Genomic DNA, 26306 nt, shown 5'->3' with positions numbered 1-26306 from the left:
TTCATTTGCTTTAATCATCGTCCCCATTAACCTAAAGGACCATTTCTGTGGGATATTAAAATGAAAGAAAAAAAGCACTAACTTTGAAAAATTCTTTGGTGCAATTCACCATGAACTACTATGTCTATCAACATTTTATAAAATAAGGATTTGAAAGTTCGAAAAAGTAATAAAGAAAATCATGATATTTTTGAAAGTTCAATTTCTATTTACACTTAGCTAAACAAATTAGTTAGAAATATAATTCTGATCTACTTATGAACTAACCTTTTGAGTATGAAGCATAGAAAAAAAAATATGAAAATTTTGAAATCGATAATCAAAAATGGCGTTAACAATGTACGATCTTACCACAAAATTATAGTAAGCTACAATTCTTAGATATCCATAACACCTGCCAATTAGCATTCTTCTGGTGTTATATGTTCTGACTTTAGTATTAAGAAGCCACAGTCTTGACAGAGGAAACTTAGAAGCTGAAATTCTGAAATATCAATTTTGCGAACTATTTTCTTATAGTTGAGAATGAAATTCAGATTTTTTTTTTCATTTCTAAACTAGAAATTTATTCATAACTACATTTTGTAAATTAGTTATTCATCAGAAATGTGTTATATGGTGGATTTTGCTATTATTATTAGTTCACTATTATATTCTTTTGTGTTCTCACTACATACAAGAGAAACCAATATTTGCAGATGCTGGCAAGCTCGAAGAAACCGTTGTGGGGATGAAACAAAACAAAACATTGGAGTTCTCAATAGAAAAGAGTATTTGGTAATTTCTTCTGGTTGCCTGTATCTGACGCTCGTTCCAGGAAAAAAAATGATGATTAATTAGCTGTAGAGAGAGTCATAAAACTGACGACGTTAATTTATTTTCATTATATTAATCTTGGGGGAAGACGTATTATTAGCCTGTTCGCTATCAACTCGGCCGCGTATCTTCTCCACACCACTCCAATCGATACTAGGAGTCCCGGTAGAGAAGCTCGCTACAGGACGAAATGACAATAATAATAAAAAAGTAGACAATGGGGTTTAAGAAAAGAAAAAAAAGATGTACATTTTGTGCTATACTTTCTAGATACTAACTAACAATCTTCTAATATTAATTAATTTGTTGTCATATATTTTAAAAAATATATAACAAAGAAGTTTATTAACCCTTTGCGTTCCAGGTATCATTTTGCTATATGCGTACTGTAATACCAAATTTTCATTTACTGTTGAAAGACGGTCTAGACCGTTATGTAGGGCATAGTTATTGTGCAAGCACGAGGACGGCATTCATATTATTGATTTATACCCCAAAAAGGAAAAAAAATGCATTATGGAACATTTGGGCTGAAAAGGGAAATTTTGATGTTCTGAAGGGATTTTATGCTGCTTCAGGTTGGGAGCACTGACCAGATATCAGAGACAAAGTCTTTTTTTTTTTCGATCTTGAAATATGGCATTGAAGTTGCCAATTGTTTGTCGTCAAAACAAACACATGTGTCGTAATTGAACACATGTGTTGTCAATTGTTTATGGTAAAAACAAAAACATAGGCCTGCCATCTACTGAGAGAACACTTCTTTGTCTTTTCTGTCAGTAAGGTGCTGTCACCTAAGGAGAAATAGTAGAACTAACTCGTGCCTTGCATTCACTAACAAATTTCATCATCTCCAGGATTAACACGACCCATAATAAAGGATACGTTTTCATGGTATTTTGCAACGAAGTTATATATATAACATTCACATGGATGTTACTGGAACCCAAGGGGTTAAAGGAAAGGAATACAATAAGCTACACATTGGACCTCTAACAGTACTAAATTACTAAATGTCTCGTAATGGCGAAACACGGGTGGTGTAAATAGAACACAACACACAAGTGAAGTATACATAGTCATTAAAAAATCCCTCCTTGATTTAATTTTTCTTCCCAAGACCAATCTTTAATTGCTATTTAAACAGTACTTATTACGTTTTTATTAAGCTTAATCTAGGTCTCTTAACTAGCAGCTTTAGTATTGGACTAAGGAAGAAATTAGTCAAGTGCTATACATGGAGTATTAGAGTGAATGGTTCAGAGATTTAGACACTACGGAAGTTAGAGAAGAAATCTTTAGAGAGCTTCGAAGTGTGGTTTTTGAGGAAGTAATAAGCGATGATGATTTTGAACGGATAGGAGAGAAGAGGACGCTTTTACCCAGCAAACTTCGTAGAAAGGCCAATTGAAGTGGACACATCTTGCAAAGAAATTGTCTTCTTCATACCGCCATAGAAGGAAAGATGGAAGGCATGCGAGGAATAAAAAGAAGAATACAGCTAATCGATGATTTGAAAAATAGAAGAAAAATATTGGGAATTAAAAGAGGAAATTGAAGATCAAGATACGTGAAGGAAACATTTGCAGGCCCAATCCTAAAATTAAAAAAAAAATGTTATTAGTTCCAGAACCTGGCAACAGGCAGAATACTTTATAATAATAATAATAATAATAATAATAATAATAATAATAATAATAATAATAATAATAATAATAATAATAATAATAATAATAATAATAATAATAATAGTTCTACTGATTTACAGCTTTGTACGTAACTTAGGAATCAAGAGTCTGCACAACATAATATGCATACGCTTATAAAGCAGATCAAGTCCAAGTAAACGAAAATATGACTCAAACTTTGACCGCCTCTAACTCGAGAAACGAAAGCCTGTACAACATTTTATTGCACATTCAATCAATTGAACTTCGAACCAGGGACCCCACACACCAGACGTGAACGCTCTACCACTGCGGCCCAACAGAGACCTTCGGGTATCTTCGTCAAAGTTTATTTTATTTGTGTATTTTCTTATTATTTATTTATTTATTTTAAATATTTTTCTTTCTGGCTAAATACAAAATATTTCATTGTGCCAATGCAAATGAAAACTTTCTTTTTACACTGCAACGTAAGAAATTATTCTCACAATGAGAAAGTACTAGAAAATGAATACACAATATTCATCACAAAATCAGTATGGTGCGTGATCGAACTTATTATTTCTCTTACCATGATGAATACTCTACCACTGAACCACGGTGGCATTATAATTATATTTACCATTAGAGCTCCTTCGTGGTTAAGCGGTTAGCGTACGCGTCTTTGGCGTGGGAGAGCCGGGATCGATTGCCGGCGGGTACTCATGTGGTTAAGATTCCACGTTAGTCAGTAGGTCCCGTCTGATATAGCCTCGCTGCTGAAAGGGACCTTAAACTCAACTCAAATAAAATCTATTTACCATTAGACTCTTGTCGGCTGACATTGTCAAGTAATCTATGGCACTATACTTCCACTAGCAACAGTCGTCTATTCGAATCCCGTTCAAGGTATTATTATGAATTGTCATTTTAACGTGATTCAATTCTTATCCTCTCATTTAGCCTAAAGAATAGAACCGAAAACGCGAAAATTTTTTAATGAGAAAATTAATTTTTAAAAATTAAAACACCTTATGTCCTAGAGAGTAAGGACATCACCTCGAAACAACAATGAAATGTTCTCATTTCATTTTAATACCTAATATCTATTAGATATTACCTCCCATTAAAATAATATGTCCATAATCATAAAACTTACCTCTTAACTTATAGCAGGTAACAGTAATTAACTTTTTCCAATTTCACCTGCTCTGAATTTTGTGTCTCTCTCATCGACCCATCTGGTTAAGTTTTCAGTTCTGCCCATTCTGATAGTTTTGTCACGTTTGACAACATATTCCTGTCGTTTTCACTACTGTTTTCTTCCATTCGTAACGTAAATTGAGTTTAGAGCAAGGCACATCTTATCTCGATGGAGAATCAAATTTTCTTGGAGAACATGAAACGATGGGGGTTGGTTGTAAACGCTCTTTGCTATCCACCCTAAATTCTACAGAGACAAACGTTCAAAAGCTATACAGTCTCAAGATTTCTTTTAAATTTTATTTCTGATTTTATTCTCAGGAATGTATTTGAATGTTAGAAAACATGTATTATTTGAATGTTAGGACTCAAGGAATACAACAAACAGGTATTTCATGTCGAAATTCATGACAATGGGAATGACTTCAGATCCGCTGACTTACAGAAAGAAAATAATACGTCTATACACTCATCTTGGAGTTTTATTCTCGCAACGAAACATTTAACGAATATATCAGAAACTGCTTTATTCGACTCAAGTTTATCTGAGATGATCAGTTGCTTAGTTTGAATTTAACGTTCTTTCCCAAAGTTAAACATAACGTTACAGCGTAAAGTGAACGTGAATATATGTATCGATATTTCTGCTAGGGATGGGCAAAACCGTTTTTATATAAAAACCGGAAACCGGTTTCTAGAAAAACCGAAACCCAAAAAAAAACGGTGTATTCCCACTTGCGACAGTCCTATTAGCGACAGAAACTGTTAACTGTCCTATGAGCGACCGATTCGATCTGTTAACTGCCCTATGAGTCACCGATTCGTTCATACTAAGATAATGGAAGAAGATAAGGTTCTCTCTTCTTTAACTTGTTTTATGCTTATGTGATTTAGAACCTAACAAAATGTACTATGAAAAATTTCGCTCTACCTGAATTTAATACGGGAGAATGCTCTCATTACATTAACAATCTTTTATACGTTTTCCTAATATTATATTTTTGAATTAATTTCTATGAATACATTGACTCTATCAAGGCGAAAACTAACTAAATATTTAGAGCAGCTCCGCCTTTGTCTATGTTTCTAATATAATTAAAAAAAATATATGTTAAAATGATACGGAGCATAAGTTTAGATTGAATATGTTTATGGCATAAGAAAGAAATCAGAAAGAGGAAGGGGCGACCGAAGAAAATTTTCTAGGGAGGGGCCTCTCCATGGTTGCTGTATCACGTCTAGTATATCTGTTATTTAATATACGTGGTTTACATGGTGTTACATTTTGTTAGCCAGTGGGGTGACCCCTGCCTTCCCCTCGGGCGCCCATGGAAAAAAGTTGTTCACCATTTGAGGATATCAAAGAAATCTAAAAAACACGGTATATTCGAAAAAAAATATTACACAAGTTACAAATCTCTCGCAGGACTTAACAGTTCGTCTAGTTATAATCTAAGGAATTATTTCAGATTGCTACACAATAAGCTTTTATGTATAAGTCAAAACAAGGAAGGAAGACAAATTCAGCAATTAGTTTACGTTTTAGTAGCTTACAATAGAGGGGAAGGTAGTTTAAAGAGTTTGTTTACCTTTTGGATTGTGTAGAATGAACTGCATTGTAATTGGTGGGATTAGTTGAGAATAGCCAATCAGATGTAAGGGATCTCAAGAGCTGTCTTTTATCATTGACATTTTTTTATTTTATTCAAAGAGTCTTAGGAAGTCTAAAAAGTAGATAGTTGGCGAAACTGTTACACGTTTAAGTTTTTCAAAATAAAATATATTACTGTGCTTAGTGAGTAACTAGATTTGAATCAAGTACAGAAAACAGAGCTTTTGAAGAAAGGGGATATTACAACTGGATTTTCAATAATTACATAGGAATATACTTTTAATGGAAATATCCCTGTTGTCTCGTTAAGTTATTTGTTATGTTTTATGTCAAATCTAACTCAAAATTAAAATGTTTTATTTGCACTCACAGTAGAGGAAAAATATATTTGACGAACAGTATCACTGGCACGTACATGTTTCATACCAAGGTTGTTCGGGCGCTAATAACGCCAGAGGCAAACATATTTTACGAGATGGAATCATATCATCTTCCATCATCTCAATGTAAATGAATCGGTCGCTCATAGGGCAGATAACAGTTCCTGTCGCTAATAGGACTGTCGCTTCTGGGACTAATTCAAAAAAACGACATTTCGATTTTCTCCAAAAACCGGTTCGGTTTTTCGCCAAAACCGGTTTAGATTTTCTTCTAAATCGGTTCGGTTCTCTTCAAAACCCGTTCGGTCTTCACCGAAACTGGTTTCGGCGAAAAATTTTGGAAAACACAAAACTATTTATGTGGAAACGGAATCGGTTTCCGGAGAACAACGAAACACTATTCTGGTCAGAAATAGATCAAATTTTGAAAAAAAAAAACGAAACCGGTTTTGAAAAACCGAAACCGGTTTCGGTGAAAAACCGAATCGTTTTTTTGAAAGAGCCGAAACCGTTTTTTTTGAAAATTTTCAAAACCGGTTTCGTTTTTTTCTAAAAACCGAAAAACAGTTTTTGTGCCCACCAATAATTTCTACTGGGAATCTACTGGTCTACAACACAAGGGTGCAGTTGTTGATGGTAAGCACCATGGCTCCGTGATAGAGCTCTTACCGCTGGTGCGAGGGGTTCCTTGGTTTTGATGCCCGGTCAAGTAAGTTTGTAGTGGAAAACATCGTGTCCACGGGTTTTCTCAGGGTACTCCCATTTTCTCTCACGTTTTCATTCTACCAGTTCTTAAATTATCACTCACTTCCCTTAATCATCGTCTCCATTAGCCTAAAGGGCATAATCGTGAAACGTTAAACTGAAAGATTTCATTTCATTTTATTTTATTTACATTTATTGGTAACCGTACAGATATTTGTGGGGCTGAGTATAAGTCATAAAATATTAATTTCACAGGAGAAGTGAAAAAGTGTTCCAGTTGTCCACATCTCAAAACGTTCCTAGTGTCCCTCGTACTAATGTAAGTAACGAAAAATACGATAATTTTGGCCAAAAAGTAACTTGGCATAGTTTACCTCTCAGCCCCAGATTTAGAAAATGTTTTAAATTAGAATAAATAAAGGTACAAAAGAGAAATAGCAGTAAAAATTTTTGTTGTTTGTGATTCCTTTGACAATAACTTTTAATGTATCATATGATATATTTGTTTCTTACTTAAATTTGAAATTGTTTTATGTATTTATATTAATAATGTTTTCTCTTGTATTTTCAGTTCATTTACTGGCACGAACTATGCAGGGAACGTGCAGTAGAGAGGGTGGCAATTTTGATTACGATCAGTCTTGGATATGTGCTTTGTAAGTACTAAATATTTCTTTATTTTTAATCATTTCACACGAGCAAAACATCCATTTTGTATTCAAAGAATTCTAGTTCTATATCTGTTCCAATATACAGGGCTGAAGTCTTCCCTTTCCCTATAATTGAGATAGAGTGCACATATTAACCCTTAAATCGCGCGCGCTTGAAAACCCTGTGTCTCGTAAATTACGAAGCCATTTAAAGCGATTTCGTAAGTTTGAAGAAAGAAACGAACTTTTAATCTTTAGTTTAGCTGGAGTCAAGTATTTAGGTCTCTTTGTTCTTCCTATTCTTCAAAGGTGATATCAGAAGCCATTCGAGCTCTTTACGTGTGATAATAAACAGGATTGAAAGTGGTACAAAATTTATTGTGGTCGTATTTCGAAAATGAAATATCCGTAGTTGGATCTCTGCATTAAGAAAAGGAAATGTTCGTGATTTAACGGTTAAACATTCCGACTACTACAAGTGAACCAAGAATGAAAACGCTTGTTTCCTGAAAATGCACATTGGACAGTCAAAATACTCAGCCATTTATTTTGAAACTTGTTTTCTAAGAGAAATAATAACGATTTCCAGAAACAATGCATGTTTACAAAAGAACTGTCTGCCACAGAGTAGTTTGGTATTAACTATTCGAACAGCTCAAATGCAATTTTAGAGCGTTCAGATTCCACAACTGAGTTCACCTTACTACCCGGAATGTTTCATACGTGTATGCATATGTGCTTATATATAATCCTATATAATAATAATATAAACTTTAGCGTGAGGTTCGGAGTCATCCGCTGTGCCTTTCTCCTTAAAATAAATTCTGCTTATGCAACTTAGATTTGATTTGATTTGATTTTTACTTTAGCGTTCCTTTCAGCAGCGAGGCTATATGAGACGTGGACCTACAAAAATGAGCTCCCGCCGGGTATCGAACTCAAAAGCCCGTACACTAACCGCTTAGCTACAAGCGAGCTCTTATGTCACTTAGAATATGCATGTAATACACTCTTCAGAATATTAAGAATATGACTCCATGTATCATGTTTTACAAACAAATATGGAAGAAAAATAATTATGCTGATATTGTTACACTACCTTTTTAGTTTCGTGTTGTAGCTAAATTTTGAGAAACAAGAACCAAAACGAAAACTGCAATTAAATATTTAAAAGTTCTGGTTGTTTAAAAAGAAAACAAATAAAGATTCTCATTGTATTATAACTAGCTGAAATACTCATTTTTCCCATGGCTCAGATAAAATGTCTATGTAAACAAACTGAACAACGAAAGGAAGAAATATCGGTCATTTTCTACTACTTGTACATATCCCGGTAAACGCCCCCTAAGACCCAATGCTTCGAAAGTGCCTCTGGCCCCCAGCTGATGCGGGCTATATTTAGAAATCTACGCCTGTGGTAGTATCACCATTCATCTCAACGATCGTGAAAACTATGGATTTGGCACTAATATTGCCCATTTTTGATTATTTTTACATGTCTCGGTAATCCCCAACGCATGTGCCCCCGACCCGCATACAGTGGTAGCTGAATTTGAAAGCCATTGTCAATGGGAGTGTCAGCATTGATCTCAGCGACCGCGAAAACTATGGATTTGACACTAATATCGATCATTTTTGATTATTATTTTTACATGTCTCTGTATCCGCCTGTGAACCCCCGCGGCCCGCAGCCAAATGGAGAGAATTTGGAAGTTAATGCGATCGGAGTTTCACCATTGATATCAGCGACCGCGAAAATTATGAATTCGCCATTACTATCGGTCATTTTCTATTACTTTTACATGTCCCGGTAAACGCCCCCCCGCGGAGACCTCTTTGGTTCGAATTTTTTAAAAAAAAAGAAAGAAAAGAAACTCTTCGTCGTGTCTGGGGCGTGCACTAAGGTACCCGTGACCAAAATTTGGTAACTGTCGGTCCACTCGTCTGGTCCTCAAGCCGCACACAGACAGACACACAAACTATTTTATTCATATTAAATTTACAGCACGTGTTTATGAATTTTACTGATATATTATTCTCAAAGCCTTCCCTTTTGGTGGCTCAGTGGTAGAGTGTTCAGCTCTGATGCGTAGGGTTTCTAGTTTGATCACTTTTTACCATTACTAAAGCGCTTTTTGATATTAGTCATTTTCGATTATCTTTATATATATCCCCCTTCCTTCCCCATGTTGCGGGGCACGACATCTGAAGTGTCATTGTTCATCTCAGCGACCCCGAAAATTATGAATTTGACACTGATATTGGACATTTCGATCATTTTTATATGTATATTTCCCCCTCCCCCAAGTTGCGGGTCTGAATTTGGATTTAAATGGCATCAGAAGTGTCACTGTCCGTCTTAGCGACCCCGAAAACTACGGATTCGACACGAATATCGGTCATTTTTAAATGTCCCCCATCTTTAACTTACACCGTGAAAGTGATATGACTAAAACCATCTCAAGTTTAAAGTTCATCTAGGTTGTAAGTTTGATCGAGATCGGTCCGACCGTTCAAGAGTTCTTAAGTTTTATTTATTTTTTATGCATATCTCCTCCACCTATCCCCCATCCCTAAATTCTACCGTCAAAGTGCAATGATAAAAAGAAGAAAAAAGATATCTCAGGCCCGAACCTCACCTATGTTGAAAGTTTGATCGAGATCAGTCGAGTGGTTCAAGAGATTAAGAATCATAAACATAGTCACTTTCAATTTTATAATATAACTAGCAGCGTTCACCCTGCTTCGCTGCGGTCACCCCGGAACGCAATAAACTTTGTTACTTAGATAATTTTTACTTTTTCGCTTTCAAGTGATATGATAAAAACCATAGAAGATTGCAGTAAATGTTAACATTATATCGCCTGTCATTTATGTTAACCCGCCCCGCTTCGCTGCGGTCACCCCCGAACGCAATAAACTTTGTTACTTAGATAATTTTTACTTTTTCGCTTTCAATTGATATGATAAAAACCATAGAAGATTGCAGTAAATGTTAACATTATATCGCCTGTCATTTATGTTAACCCGCCCCGCTTCGCTGCGGTCACCCCCGAACGCAATAAACTTTGTTACTTAGATAATTTTTACTTTTTCGCTTTCAATTGATATGATAAAAACCATAGAAGATTGCAGTAAATGTTAACATTATATCGCCTGTCATTTATGTTAACCCGCCCCGCTTCGCTGCGGTCACCCCCGAACGCAATAAACTTTGTTACTTAGATAATTTTTACTTTTTCGCTTTCAATTGATATGATAAAAACCATAGAAGATTGCAGTAAATGTTAACATTATATCGCCTGTCATTTATGTTAACCCGCCCCGCTTCGCTGCGGTCACCCCCGAACGCAATAAACTTTGTTACTTAGATAATTTTTACTTTTTCGCTTTCAAGTGATATGATAAAAACCATTATAACGCCTGTCATGTATGTTAACCCGCCGAGTGACACGGTCATGCGGGTTGCATATAAATACGTTTATTTTTATACCTATGATGAACTAACAAAGGATTTGTACGTAATGGACACCTGAATGGTCAATTATCTCAAGACACTGGTAATTGAAAATTAAAGTGATATGATAAAAACCATCTAGGGTCCAAATCCTAATAACCCCCCAAAAATAAAAGAAATTGGTTCAGCCGTATTAGCGTGATGAGCGGACAAAGGATTTGTACGTTCTCTTTTATATATATAGATTATATAATTAATGTACGTACCAAACTCCTACGATGGAATTCTAAGCAACAGGCTCCCTTATCTTCTCAAGATGACCTAGTTCTGTTCTGTGCTCTCTTCAAGCAATCGAGTTTCGCACTTTCTATCTCACACTTCCACTGCCCTTGAGTTCATTTCTCCAGGTTTATAAGGAAAAGGTATTTTGTTGTTTACGGAAACAAAATGGAAAAGGATCACGTTATAGACGTGATCGGAAAGATACACAAATGTAAACAAGGATAAGTGCGAGTTGTAGCGATTCATTAAATAATCGTTTCTTTGAGGAAAATCGTGGCATTTAACCGCTTTAAAAGGATGCCACAAGAAATGTTCCTTATAAGAACGCTCTTTACAAGAACAGGTGAACAAGTAATCTCATAACAGAGTGTCGGAGACTATTAACTAACTCTATGGCCTATGGAACCCGGAGGTTCAATGCCGCGTTCACAAAACCTCTCCATTGACTTCTATCCTTAGCCAATTGGATCCAGTTTCTACTTTGTATTCCTATCTCTGCGAGATCCATCTTAATATTATCCTCCCATCTGCGCCTAGGTCTTCCTAATGGTCGTTTTCCGATTGGTCTTCCAGTCAAGACTTTGAAAGCGTTTCTACGTTCTTCCATTCTAGCTACATGACCTGCCCACCTAAGCCTCCTAGACTTGACGGCCCTAACAATGTTGGGTAAACCGTATAAATTATGTAGTTCCTCGTTATCAAGTTTCCACCATTCCCCATTCCCGTTCTTCTTGGGTCCGAATATTCGTCTCAGGATCTTGTTCTCAAATACTTTCAGTCTATGTTCTTCCCTCAGCGTAAGCGACCATGTTTCGCAACCATGCAGGACAACAGGCATGATTATCGTTATGTATATTGTTGAGGAACTAGAGTTAAATGAATTTATATTTTAAAGATCTATAATAATTGGCTCAAATAAAGACAAATAGATGTAACAAAATTGAAGACAAAATTAAAGATAAAATTAAAGACAAGAAATTGCAAAATGCAAAATTAAGTAAAAGAAAATACATTTCAAAATTATGATGAGATTGTACTGTTGTCAAAGTTATTGTTTTGTTTTATGTAAGATGTAAATACAGACATGTGAATGTGTAATGTTTTGATGACGAAGGACAACAAATGAGTAATGCAGAGTAAGAACTATTGTGAGGGTCATTGTAAAATTTATTTGTTATTTGTTATTTGTTAACATCAACACAATTTTAGGATGTGACAAAAATGTTAGATTACGGAGATAGACGTCTGGAGATTTTGTCTATTTGATGATCATTGCAGAAATGTGAATTTCGGCAATGAAATAAGCAAACGACGTAAAGTGAAATGACGTAGAGTCAAGGTGGCAGTTTGGAAATTGACATGTTCGAAATAAATACCCTACCAAGATTGGAAGGAGATCATTCGAAGAACAGCATTCTAAGACGTTCATTCGAAGAAGAGTATTCCAAGAAGTTCATTCGACGGAGAGCATTCTAAGTCAGAGAGAGTTAGTAGTTTAAGCTTCAAATTTCTCGACAGAATTCGCGACGACATGAGATTTTGAACCGAATAGTAACACAAATTTCCTGATTTTAGTCGAAATTTAATTTCTTCGTGAATATGATTTTTGTCTGTTAATATTGATCCTAGATATTTGAAAGTATCCACTTTATCAAAAGTATTGTTTAATATTTTAACGCATCTAATATTTGCCGTATTACAGTCCCGACGCACTTCCATGTATTTAGTTTTCTCTGCAATTTACTTCTAAACCCAAGTCCCTGCAAGCGTTTAATAAGATCTCTGCATTTCTATCTATTGTTCTCCTATCATCCCCTATTAAATTTACATCATCAGCATATGCCATAACCTGGTGAATACCGTTCAACTGTAGGCCCTGGTTGCTATCTTTGGTTTTCCTTATAGCGTATTCCAGAACAAAGTTAAATAATAATGGCGACAACGCATCTCCTTGTTTTAGGCCATTTTCGACGTGAAAGCTCGTGGACAAAAATTTCCTACCCGGACTTTACTTTGGGATTCATTGAAACATATCTTAATTAATCTAATTAGCTTTCTCGGTATTCCAAGTTCTGTAAGAACGTTGTATAATGTTTCTCTCCTAACTGAGTCGTACGCCTTTCTAAAATCAATAAATAGTTTATGTACCGGGGTGTTGTATTCCCACTTTTTTTCGTGTATCTGGCGAACGGTAAATATTTGGTCGATAGTTGATCGATTTCGTCTAAATCAGCACTGATAATCTCCAATAATTTCATCTGCGTAGGGGGTCAATCTTGCTAATAGAATATTTGAAAGGATTTTATAGGATGTTGACAGAAGAGAAATGCCTCGATAATTATTACAGTCAGTTTTGTCGCCTTTCTTGTGAATTGGAACAATGATTGACTCTTTCCACTCTTGTGGCAATTCTTCCTTGTTCCAGATAAGGAGAATGAGTTTGTGTATCTTGTTCCACAATTTTTCGCCACCAGCTAAAATTAACTCACCCGGAATTTCATCTACACCCAGAGATTTGTGTTTCTTTAATTTCTTTATAGCGGTTTCTACTTCTATTCGCTAGGGTTCTGGAATATACGGTTCTGCGGTGTGTATCTCTTTTTCTCCACGCACATTAGGTTTTGTCTGCGTATTCAGCAAGTCGTCAAAGAAATCTTTCCATCTATTTAAGATGCTATCCGTATCAGTGAGAACTGTACCGTCAGCTTTCTTTAATATATAAGGACGAGGTTGATAGCCTTTCTTAAATTCGTAGATGCCCTTATACATGTCCCGAATGTTCTTATTTTTACTATTATATTCAAGTTCCTTAATTTTAGCTTTCAAAAAAGTCGCGTTTCTTTGTTCTAAAAGCTTTGGAGGTTTCCGCCTGATATCTGCGAAATTTTGTGTAGTAATTTCATTCGGATTTTGTAGCCAGCGTAATTTGCCTGTTTTCTCTTCTCTGCTAGTTTAATGCATTCCTGATCGAGCCATGGTTTGTTCCTACTTATTTCCGCATGTCCCAATTTTTCTATTGCTGAAATTTTAATGCTATCTCTAATTTCAATCCAAGTATCCTGAACACTAGTGCACTCCGAATCTTCTAAAGCCGAGAATCTATTCAAAACTTCAATCTGGTATTTCTCTCTTACCTTGCTCTTTTCTAATTTCTTTAAATTGAATCTTTCCGTTATCGGACAATGAATATTACTTTATTCAACGATAACCTCTCTCTATTATCGCTACTACCAGGTAGTGGTCAGTGTCACAATCAGCACCTCTAAACGACCGGACATCAATTATATTAGATTGCCTTCTTCTATCTACTAAAACGTGATCAATTTGATTATGTGTTTTCCAGTCTGGTGAAGTATTTATGAATGTCGCGATATGGGAATTTTGTACTCTTCACTATTAGGTTTTTGGATGTTGCAAGGTTCACGAGTCTAACACCATTGTCATTACTTTCCTTATCCAGAATTTCGTTACCTATAATCAGTTTGAAAATATTCTCTCGTCTTACCTTCGCATTGAAATCCCCGAGTAGAATTTTCATATGGTAACGCAGGATTTGGTCAAATATTCGTTCCAATTCTTCATAAAAACTGTCTTTTATATCGTCATCCTTATCTTCTGTTGGGGCATGTACATTTAAAACAATAATATCACACCACCGTCCCTTAAGAGTAATAAAAGAAAGTCTGTCAGTAACAAATTCAATCCGTTTAATTGCTGGTAATATTCGTTTATGAACGAAAAATCATGTTCCTAACTGGCGATTTTTATTTCCTTCCCCGTAAAAGAACATAAAATTTCGAGAATTCACAGTTCCATTTCCTTCCCACCTAATTTCTTGAACTCCTACTAGGTCCATCCTGTATTTCTCTAACTCACTGGTTACGGATTTTAACGCTCCTGCCCTATAAACACTTCTAATATTCCATGTTCCACATCTCATGTCCATTTTCTTTTGCTGAGGTCGTGCCAAGCTATCGGTCCTTGTCCGAGGCTCTTGTGAATATTTCTGAACAAGTGCTTTTTATTTACAGGATGAGGTTGTTAGCCTTACCCAAACACCCAAGCTGGAAAACCAATCCTAGTCATCTATCCGCGACAGATTATTCAGTATATTCGCAGCTAACCTCTATATCTAGAGGCCTTCTCCTCGATCCGCAACCTGAGGACGCGCCATGCCGTGTTTGTCTGTTATTTGTGAATTTTTCCATTTTCAGCCCTCCAGGCCTAAATCCAGGCCTAGATATTCCAGGCCTAAATCTCATCAATGTTGAAAATTTGATCGAGATCGGTCGTGTGATTCAAGAGGTAGAAAGTCACAAACATAGTGATTATCATATAAATATAATAATCTTGTCCCCTCCCTCTAAATATAATCATCTAAACGTAATAATCTTAGTTACCTTGCTCCTTCCCTCTATACTGTGTTCGTATATATTGGCATAAAAAGAAACAATTCATTCTGTAAATAATGCACTTTAGTAACGTTAAACTAAGATTATACACAGAATGCCTGTTAATGGTTTTAATTTTTGTAACTCGAACTTTGATTTAATTACGAGCTTGAGATTCTAATAAAATATGTCAAGCTCATAATAAATTATTTCACGAATGGAGAACGAGATGTGGGTAAAATCTATACCAAAATAAATATGGCTTTGTATCTGTTTCTTTGTTTACCATATTTTTCTTGTCTGCCAGCTTGAAGTAAGTTGATCCGCTCAACACACATGAGAAGATGTATAACTTCCAGGAACTTGATAAGGTGCTTAGGCAACCAACACGACTCTTCTGATATGTTGCGTTGTATATCTCACATTTGCTGGCCACCTATTAAATATCAGTTCGAAAATCAATAAAGATAGCTAGCACCGGACAGAACATAGAACTCATAAATATGAGAGTTGTAAAAGCATTTTTTTTAGAAAAATGAAAAAAAAAACTACTACAGGAAAACAAAGATGACATTTCAACAAGAACATAAAAGAACCTAAAATTCCACTTTCCCCAACCCCAGAAAAAGTCGGCTTCTTTGCATTTCTACTTATATATATTATATCAACATACGTTTTTTTAACTTCATTTCTTTTAACCTAAAGATTAGAACCAAGGAACATAAAACTCAAAAATACAATGCAAAAATTCCACTGTGAGAATATTGATGAAACTAATTGCGAATATCGACTGATATGATTTTTAATGCGAGGAAAAAGTATGTGGTTCGCATATCCTGCGCATACATGGGAGTATAAATGTAGCAAATTGATAGCAACAAATGTTATAATGTTTCGCATAATTGGGTTGTTGTGAGGTAATTGAGTCTTGACAGATGTCATCGTTAGTTTTGCAACTGTTGTCCATACTTATAAATTTTGACCAGTGAATTGTTAGCCTCCTCACGGAAGTAAAATTGATCGGAATTGGACCAGATCGTTCGATTTTCTTTTGATCGTGTTTGATCTCCAAGAATTAGCGTTTGATCGCTACATGTATAACGTAATACGCATAAATTTGCCTCCCCTCTTGCCCCCCTACTATTACGAGTCTATGGCCGCTACTGAACTAACACTTTTACCCGTTAGCGCCCCCATAGAAGCAAAATTTATCAAGATTAGGCTAGATTGTTTGATCGTCGTTTCATCGGGCGTTTGATGGCCAACAAGCAGCGTTTGATCCCCGCCCGTAGTGACGTAATACACATATTTTTTTAGGGGAGAGCTAACTTGTTCGCCCTTATGAAAAGAAAAATATATCGGAATTGAGTCAGGTTGTTTGACCGCGTTGGATCGCCATTTGTTTAACCAAAACTAATCATGGAACATGATATTTAATTCAGTGAAGCGTTTACCCGCACTTCATAAAGAGGATTAAGTTCCCCATTAGGGACGAGACAAGATTTGTGGCTATTTCATCTCGAAAATATGCTGTAAAAGTGATGTCTCGACTCGAAAAATGTATATGGTGCCTTCCATTTCAACTCAGGCAAAAAAATATAAAATTGTACCATCACCATCTCAGATATTGTTGAAACTTTTTCTATAGCAACTAGACATATTTTTAAGAGACCCATATTTTTTTGTTTTGTCGAAAAAAATTTTCCCGCCAAGTAATGGGCCATCAAAGACGGGGAGTACAATTTATGAATTGTAGAAGACATGGAAAATGGTCAATTTCGGAGCCTCACCATTCGGCTATGGAGACAGGTAGAGTTATAATTCTTGTTGTGGTATGTACATAGGGATATAAATAAACTATATTTTATTATAGTTTGGTTTGCGCATGCGTATCTTTTTGTACATAAATTAACAAATGAACGTCAATTTATCTGAAAAGTCGAAGTTTGCGAATTTTTTTCGAGCACTTCCGGTTCGAATTTTAAAATTCTGTTTTCACGGTTGGTAAGACCTGGTTACCCGCTTTCCGAAACAAATTTTGTATCGCTTCTGTGGTCAACCGTTTTGTCGCAAAAAATTCGAGAAATTGTAAAATTTTCAAAAATCGCCATTTTTGGGCGCCATTTTCTCGAAAACACCATTTTTTAAAATTCTGAAATTTTGTCAGATGGTTCAACTTTACCTGAATAATAAACACACCAAATACCATTCTCGACCAATGCTTCATGGATTAACTGCAGCCTTTTAAAGTTAGCGAAGTTTCGCTAATTTTGATGTCACAGTTAGCAACACTGGGAACAATGAAAGTGCAATGATTTGATGATGTTTGTGGTTCACATTCATTAAATGGTTTTCTTGGCTGTTTTTTTTTTATTATTTTGATTAAAAAGGCTCTCTGAAATAGTAAAATGAGCCTCCATTTACTCCTCCGTTTTCTTAAACTGAAGTAATTGGAGGTGGAAATTACGATTACGAAACACACAAATTTCAAGTTCACTTACTTAAAATGGTCTTCGGAAACAAAATTTCACTGATTTTTTTTTTTTTTTTTTTTTTTTTTTTTACATGGACCAATCATTTGCTTGGTGGTTGTCTTCTTTGCTAATAGCATATAACCGTGCAGATGCTCCGATAGATGTTGGTTCACTCATAACTCATCCAGGAGTGGATCTAGGGGGACGATTGCCGCCCCCCCCAGAAGAAGAAACTTTCTTATTTACATATAAATAAAACCCATCCCAGAGTTTGGAGCTCTAAGTAGCAGTATTACAATCCCCCCCCCCAGAAGTCTGTCCTGGATCCGCCCCTGCGTAGCACATTGTCGATAGTCACAAAACACTTATTTTCACTTCTCTTATGCTCTTCTGGAAACCTGTACCCTGCTGAAGGTTCATGTGGAAGCATAAACAGCACTTAAACTTCACGTAATTCATGATTTATTCATAATATTTCTGCTACGCACCACTGGTTATCATACATATATGTATATAACAAAAGTTCCTTTCTGCAGATTTCTTAAATCTACACTTTGAATTGCAAAAGTTCGATTTTGGGGGAAGTATGAAGTTAGTTCATGGTGACCCGTTACTGCCATAAAAACTTCGCAATTTTCCGAAAGCCAAAGATAACTTCGTTGAATACCAGTTACCGGTCGCATACTTTCCCTTTTTTCTTCCGGAAGTCGTCGAATTCAGTTCCAGGTAACAAAACGAGAGTAATACCCGGAGTTTGTACTTGCACTATACTCACGAATTCTCCTGCGGTTTTAGTGGGGACGCGGTGGCTCAGTGGTAGAGCGTTCACTTCCGGTGCTTGGGGTCCGTGGTTCAATCCCAGCTCGTGCTGTTCTGCATTCCACCATTTCATTCATTTGTCATAATCATCGTCTCCTTTAGCGTAACCGGCATAACCGTGGAACGTAAAACTTAAAGATTTCATTTTTTTTCTTCTGCGGTTTTAATACTTTGTATCTGTTTTAGCCTAAGGCTATGGCGCGTTGCCACATTCTTTGCTCCCCCCCCCCACTTCCCCACTACCGTCGCAGAGACCCTTGCATGGCCGGTTTCACTGCAAAAACACTGCTTTATCGGACCTGTCTGTATCTCGAACATCTGAAAGCGATTTTTAAAGTGGGATGCAGCACCATCAGAAATCACTGACACGGTTTGGGAAATTGTAGACACCTATTTTCACGTATTCAAACCTTTTTCTTTAAAATATATTTTCGCTTTTCTTCGAGTATGTTTAGAATCTTGTCTATGACTATGAGTACATGAGCCGAATCGTGTGTTTTATCGTCGTTTATTACAACAAAACTGTCAATTGTTTCATATTTCGGTGATAACTCTGAATTTCACTTTGCAGAATAACAGTTCAGTTTTCAACGAAGTCCACATGAAGTAAAATAGAATTTGTATCTTGAAATCTTATACGGTGGTTTTCGGTAGCAATTGATTCTCTTTGGATTTTCTTGATGTAGTCATGAATTACAATTCTTACAGTTAAACCGGCAATGTACGATACGAAAACAGAAAGTGGCTTTTTTCTTTTTTCTTTTTCTTTTCTTTTTTTTTTGTAACGAGATCATTATTCTCCCATATGGCATACGTAACCACTTTCATTTTCATCAGGATCAATAATTAAAGACACCACACTTATTTCTTCTACTCCAGGACATTCACCACATTCTTGAAGAAGACAGCTGTCATTTTCTACGGATCATACTACTAAAGGAAATTGGTCACTCATGACAGCTTCAATACAGGTTGCACCTTTGATTTCTAGCAACGCAGTAGCAGCTAACTTAAAATTTGCACAATACACACACACACACACACACTTCCCTCTCAGGTTGCGGACTAACACACTTTAGTCGAATACTATAAAATTTCGAGTGACTCATTTTTATGCTGGGAATGTTCTGTTTAAAAATTCAGTAAATTTCTTTGGAACGCGTAAGAAAACGTTTCGATTTTTTTTTAACTTTTTGTCATTTTTCGATCACTGTAAAGACATCGCACTTAATTGAGAATTTGTCTGCAGCATTCCAAATCATACTGAGGTAATAGTTTAGGCCTTTTATAGATCATCAGAATTCATTGGATGGCCATTTCAAGTAAACTTAAAATTTGTGTGTTTCGTAATCGTAATTTCCACCTCCAATTACTTCAGTTTAAGAAAACGGAGGAGTAAATGGAGGCTCATTTTACTATTTCAGAGAGCCTTTTTAATCAAAATAATAAAAAAAAACAGCCAAGAAAACCATTTAATGAATGTGAACCACAAACATCATCAAATCATTGCACTTTCATTGTTCCCAGTGTTGCTAACTGTGACATCAAAATTAGCGAAACTTCGCTAACTTTAAAAGGCTGCAGTTAATCCATGAAGCATTGGTCGAGAATGGTATTTGGTGTGTTTATTATTCAGGTAAAGTTGAACCATCTGACAAAATTTCAGAATTTTAAAAAATGGTGTTTTCGAGAAAATGGCGCCCAAAAATGGCGATTTTTGAAAATTTTACAATTTCTCGAATTTTTTGCGACAAAACGGTTGACCACAGAAGCGATACAAAATTTGTTTCGGAAAGCGGGTAACCAGGTCTTACCAACCGTGAAAACAGAATTTTAAAATTCGAACCGGAAGTGCTCGAAAAAAATTCGCAAACTTCGACTTTTCAGATAAATTGACGTTCATTTGTTAATTTATGTACAAAAAGATACGCATGCGCAAACCAAACTATAATAAAATATAGTTTATTTATATCCCTATGTACATACCACAACAAGAATTATAACTCTACCTGTCTCCATAGCCGAATGGTGAGGCTCCGAAATTGACCATTTTCCATGTCTTCTACAATTCATAAATTGTACTCCCCGTCTTTGATGGCCCATTACTTGGCGGGAAAATTTTTTTCGACAAAACAAAAAAATATGGGTCTCTTAAAAACATGTCTAGTTGCTATAAAAAAAGTTTCAACAATATCTAAGATGGTGATGGTACATGCTCTGCCTGAATTGAAATGGAAGGCACCATATTTCTCTATTGGAAGAGGCATGTCTCGACTCGAATTTTGTCAGGAAAATCCTGTCTCGACTTGTCTCGTGCGCATCCCTATTCCCCATTCATTCTTTGTTGATTTTAGTCGCTGATTGTTGGTGAACAAACGCGATCAAATGATAATCAAACGACCTTGCCCAATTCCGGACAAATTGCTTTCATGGGGACTAACAGATTAACATGTAGGTCTCCTATAAAATTGTCCATATTACGTCACTACACTTGCGATCAAACTAAATCAAATGACGATTAAGCGATCTGATCTAATATCGATCAATTTTGCTTCCATGAGGGAGCAAACAGGTAAACGTTTTAGTCTCATCTACAAAATTATGCGTACTACGTCATACAGCGCTCGAAAATTACTGAGCTGCCAGTGTTGAGAGTATAATTGTCCAAAAGGCGAAACATATTGCTAAAACCTTAGAAATAGGTTTGTAATCTACCTTAAACGTGACCGGTTTTGTGACGTAAAAGGCAGTTAGAAACTTCTGGAGGAATGTAGAACGGAGACCTCTTGTCTGGGTCGCGAACCCCAAACAATTCTCATACATGAAAACTACTGGATGTCCTTAACATCCACCCAGTTCCTCCAAGAAGTAATTTAAATTAATGCAAGTCTTGGGGGCGTAGATAGCGTAGCTCAAAATTAATTAGAAACATGGGAGTTGAATTTCAAAGATAAAATTCGATAATACAGAAATAATTTAGAATAAGAATTTAATGAACTGATCTTGAATAACTGAATAACTACAGAGCATGATGTGGGCTGGTATGACTTAAATACTAGAGAAGACAATGCATAATCACTTACTTTGGTAACGATGACGAGCAGAACTTCTGATGGACAGAATGACGGAGTGACAAAACTAATTATGAATAATCTGACTCGCAGAGTTTCGACGTCAAAATAGAACTTCTCATATCCGGAAGAGAATCCGGTAGTATTTATATGATTTTCCCGTCATGTCAACATTCTTGCACATTATTTCTGAGTCTTCCTAGTTCTAGAAGTCATAGCATTGTAGAAGTCAAGGTACTCTAAATTTTTCATTGGATTATGAATCCTAAAGAATATTCAAACTGCCTCCACTTCATACATTGCCTGTTTTATACATATTTTAAAATTCAATTAAATATTTTGTTTCATTACATTGTGGTACACAATATTCCCTGTGCTTTAATTATTGGAAATTATTTTGTATTGGTACACTTATTCTTAATCTGCACGGAAGCAATATCTGGTTACAAATAAATGTATAAAGTTTCGTGAATTGAAATAATCATTTTTGATTCTAGAGTATGTAATTAATTAAAAGCTTAAAGGCACGTTGTGTTTAACCTTTTTAGGATTTTTGGTAACATTTGTTACTATGACCTAGTATCGTCTTTGACCGCTTATTCTGGTTCTATAACAGGTATTTAAGCCGGGATTTCTTATTAGTCAAGTCAAGCATGGATCAAAGATAACTCCAAATGCATTTTGGAACCGGATGGTCAACTTGGCGGCGCCAAGTGTGAGCGAAGGGGCATGACTTTGCTTATTTTTTTCTTAAGGCAAATTTAAAAAAAAAAAACATTTTCCCGCCTTTAGTTTCCACGATATCAGATTGGAACTTTGCATGTGGATTGTTTGTATCTTTGGATATTTATCAATTTCTTCTGAGATCCATACGTATAACCGGGGACGGGCAAGTGTTCCGAGGGGGTGCTTTTTCAGAAAAAAAAATCCGGTTTTGTTTCAATTTTTCCGGTTCGAGTATATGATACGGACATGTGACTGATACCGTTAGAAATGGCTTGTTATACTGAAGAAAATTGAGTTTAAACCATGACACTAGGTCAAATAGGAATGAAGCAATACACTTTTGAAGTATATACCTATATATATGTATTGTATATACATATATGAAAAAAAAAAATGGGTTACCTTCAGGCTTTCAAAAATTTCTCAAGACCTCAGTTTTCAAGATATAGGAGTGAAATTTTGCACACATATTATGAACATGACATCGTATTTCCTATATAAAAAAGATCCCTATGTAAACCCAGGCTTAGGTCAGAGGGGCGCAAAAGTTCATTAAAAAAAAAAACTTTTTTTTTCGATTTTCCAGTTTTTGGTGTACAATACGGACAAGCTAGGATACCGTTAGAAAGTACGACCTATTTTAAAAAAACGAGATATGAACCATGATCCTACGATAAATAGTAAAGAAGCAGTAGCTGTTTGAGTGAAAGTCTAAAATGTATTTCAAAAAGTGGAAATTCTAAAAGGGTTAATACACAACTTTCTGTAGTTTATACACTGTGTTCATTTTACTTAGTTATTAAATTATATTCTGCTTGAAATAGAATAAGTGCTTATAGATTTTACACTCTTCACTCTTCGCGGGTTACACTCTTCTTGCAGCCCTCATTAGTTACCTTGCCCCCTCCTTCTATCTTTGCTTAGTTTCCTTTCTCAATGATTTACAGTTTGGTATTTATGCAAATCACTACAATTCTAGTACGACATGAACATACAAATACTGGGTTGTCGTATTCGTATGTTCATACTCGTATTTCCACAAATCCTACATAAATCAATTGACCGCAATAACGATTATGTAGAAAAATAGCTAAATGCATAGTCTTGAAAATAATGTAAACATTATGGAAAATAGCCGTTTCTTTGTATTTCTAAAAAAAAAAAAAAAAACATAGGAAACCTTACTTTCGGGATCACCCTCGTATTTAATTTCGCTCTCTTTACTCATAAATATCATACATTGAAAGGATTAACTGAATAGTTGTTAATAGCGGTAGTTAACGGGCTTTGGAAGAATGTAATTTAATAATTATTTTTTTTTAATCATTAAAACTAAATTAGCAAGAGGAATACAAATTTTCTAGTCATATGAAATGTACAGATAAGTCTATTAATATCACAAATTTATCTTATATACTTCATTAATTCTGTAAGGTTCAAATGTTGAACACTTAAAAAAAAAATAATAACATATAAGTCTTCGAGATCTGCTGCTTTTAAATGTATCCATACAAGTTTGTTAGTAATCTTTATATCGGTTTCTCTCTACAAATACCCTGTGATATCGTACTGCAAATCTTTGTTTTAACAAGATAAAGCTTGGAAAGGTCCTCTCGGCACTTGTAATTGTCGCAAGAATGGTCGGAAAAGCCTTGAAAATTTCCTTTAATGTTTAGTAAACAGTGGCTGTTGAAGCGTCGTTAAGGCACGATGCTAGTTAATGTATATTTGGAATCTCCTTGAAAGATAAATCTTCCCTTATGAGGGAGGAGTCTCCAATGATGTCATGCGCTTCGATACCACACACACATACAGACGCTACTTTCTTGATATTGTTTTCGAGGATGTCGGACGTATCAACAATTCTTGGAATGCTTGTAATACACAGACAACCTTCGGAGAAAATCTATTCCAGAGTCCACTCAAAATCTTGTCAAGGACCGCGTGAAATGCTATACGTTTCTCCCTCTTCATCAAATTCACATATCTGGTTTTGGGATGACCATCCACGTGAAAATTATCATGACGTATTTTCTTAAAAAGAATTTAGTGGAAATAGGACACTTGGCACTTAACCATTTACGACTTTTTTTTTTTATAATTGAGAAGTACATCCTGAGTGCAATTGAATTATTTGGTAAACGCACGACGTACACACTAGTTACTATATACCTAGTCTATACGTCCAGTCCAGTTTCAACCATGGATGACATAGGCAAGCAACTAAGACTTTAAGATTTTAGTAGGGGGCCTCGAAAGCTATAATATTCATGTATATTATGGACAAGAAATTAAAACAAATAATAAGACAAAAAGGCGAAACTAGCACATACCCCTTCCTTTCCTACAATGTGCCGTGTTCGGTATTGATCGCCGAAGGTGCTGAGGCAGGTGCTATAAACTTCTATATTCTGATAAATAGCCACTCCTGTGGCAAGATTCGCTCCCGTAAACTTAAAGAGTGCTACAAAAATAAAGAGGACTCATAAGACATGATACAATGAAAACAGACTCGTAGCCAGGGAAAGGCTAGGCGCTTATAAAACATTTTTTCTTGTAATAATAACTACTACATAGAAAAGGTAATAGTTGATAAATATAATGGTAATAGTAACTTCCATTTCATCCTGTCAATGTTTGAAGAAAGATCCTAAGTTTTATTTCCGACTACAGGATCATATTTCAAACAAGCCTACGTGAACCGAACTTAAAAGCTCCCGGCGTGTAAAATTGTGGAACATATGTTCTGATATTCAATCGAGCCTGTTCTTGGCCCAGCTCGACCACAAAATATAACGATCTTTATTCATTAGACGATGAGGTACTTTCCCACCGAATTTCGTTGAGATACGGTCAGTAGTTACTGAGAAATAAAGTAGCACATAAGAGGCGAGCCAAGGCTGTTTCTAGAAGAACCCAACAACCATGCATAGAAATTTGTATTCTCTAGCTCATGAACTACTCGCTCATTAAATTTAATATAGGTTCGTTTAGTAGTTACCGAAAAATAAAATACCACATATAATTCTAGACGAGCCGAACCCAACCCAAACAAGCCGAGCAAAAATGTATCGAGCTTTACTTAAATTTTGCTCACATCCGGCCACATGCATCTCCTCCCTCATCCACATATACCTGGATTGAAACTATAAGCTGCGTAGAGAGCTACGAAAGGAACCCACAGAAATAAATGAACACTCAGACTGGTGCTCTTTATAAAAATTATTGCTTAAAAGGTGACAAAGTTGTATTCTAAATATTTGTTCCTATTTCTTAACTGGAAGTAAGGAACACAAGAACGGTACATATTCCATCTGCTGAGATTCGACTGTATTTCAATGAAGCGAATCTTTACCAGTACACTCATAACGCGCTGATTTAAATTTCTGAGCATAATGACAAGGAAATGGGGCACAATCTTGAGAAAACCAGAAAATAAACATTTTACTACTAAATTTCTGGATGCAGTGAGTTGCTGCGCTTTGGTTCACTTTCCCATGACAAATTATTTTGGTTGCTGCCGCAGCGTTATGCTTGAGTTCGAACTCACACAGTAACAGTTCACGTGTCAGACATTGTTGAGCACTCATCGTTGCTGCCACTAAAAATTGAATGAAGATACTGAAGGAGTAATGGCTTCCGTGTAAAATAGTTCGAACTCATGTAGTAACAGTTCACGCATCAGACATTGTTAAGCACTCATCGTTACTGCCACTAAAACTGAATGAAGATACTGACGGAGTGGCGGTCTCCGTGTTAAATAATCCGCTTACCACACTACTTATTAGATACGTTTGACCTTGTACTTTCGATGGATCACGGCGCATACACGCGTCTGCTGTTTGAGTGATGGAAATATTGCATGATTTATGACTCAACCTTGTACTTAACGCCATGCATTATGCCCAAACAACTAAGTTTGAGTATTTCTGAAAAATTGCCCCTGATTCAATAGGTTCTATGCCTTCCCCTAGTGGAGCCGCCAGTGACTTAAAATCATCAAGAATGATATACAGCTAGATATAGAGTCAATCCATTCTGTGATCAAGCATGTGCCGCTCGACCATCTAAAAA

General features: G+C 35.8%; 1 protein-coding gene across 1 annotated transcript in view; it reads left to right on the top strand.

Moving 5' to 3' along the window:
* The window catches only part of LOC145687895 (solute carrier family 4 member 11-like), a 560150-nt gene that overhangs the window by 352565 nt on the left and 181279 nt on the right, over positions 1 to 26306 (top strand). The window contains exon 2 of the mRNA XM_081761438.1: positions 6934 to 7018. Within this exon, the coding sequence (XP_081617564.1) occupies positions 6934 to 7018 (85 nt within the window). The remainder of the gene's footprint in view (positions 1 to 6933; positions 7019 to 26306) is intronic.

Source organism: Thermobia domestica, chromosome 6 (genome assembly GCF_964235325.1).
Source record: "Thermobia domestica chromosome 6, izTheDome1.hap1.1, whole genome shotgun sequence".
NCBI classification, from domain to species: domain Eukaryota; kingdom Metazoa; phylum Arthropoda; class Insecta; order Zygentoma; family Lepismatidae; genus Thermobia; species Thermobia domestica.
The sequence above is the reverse complement of the archived record's forward strand: the minus strand, read 5'-3'. Positions and strand labels throughout refer to the sequence as shown.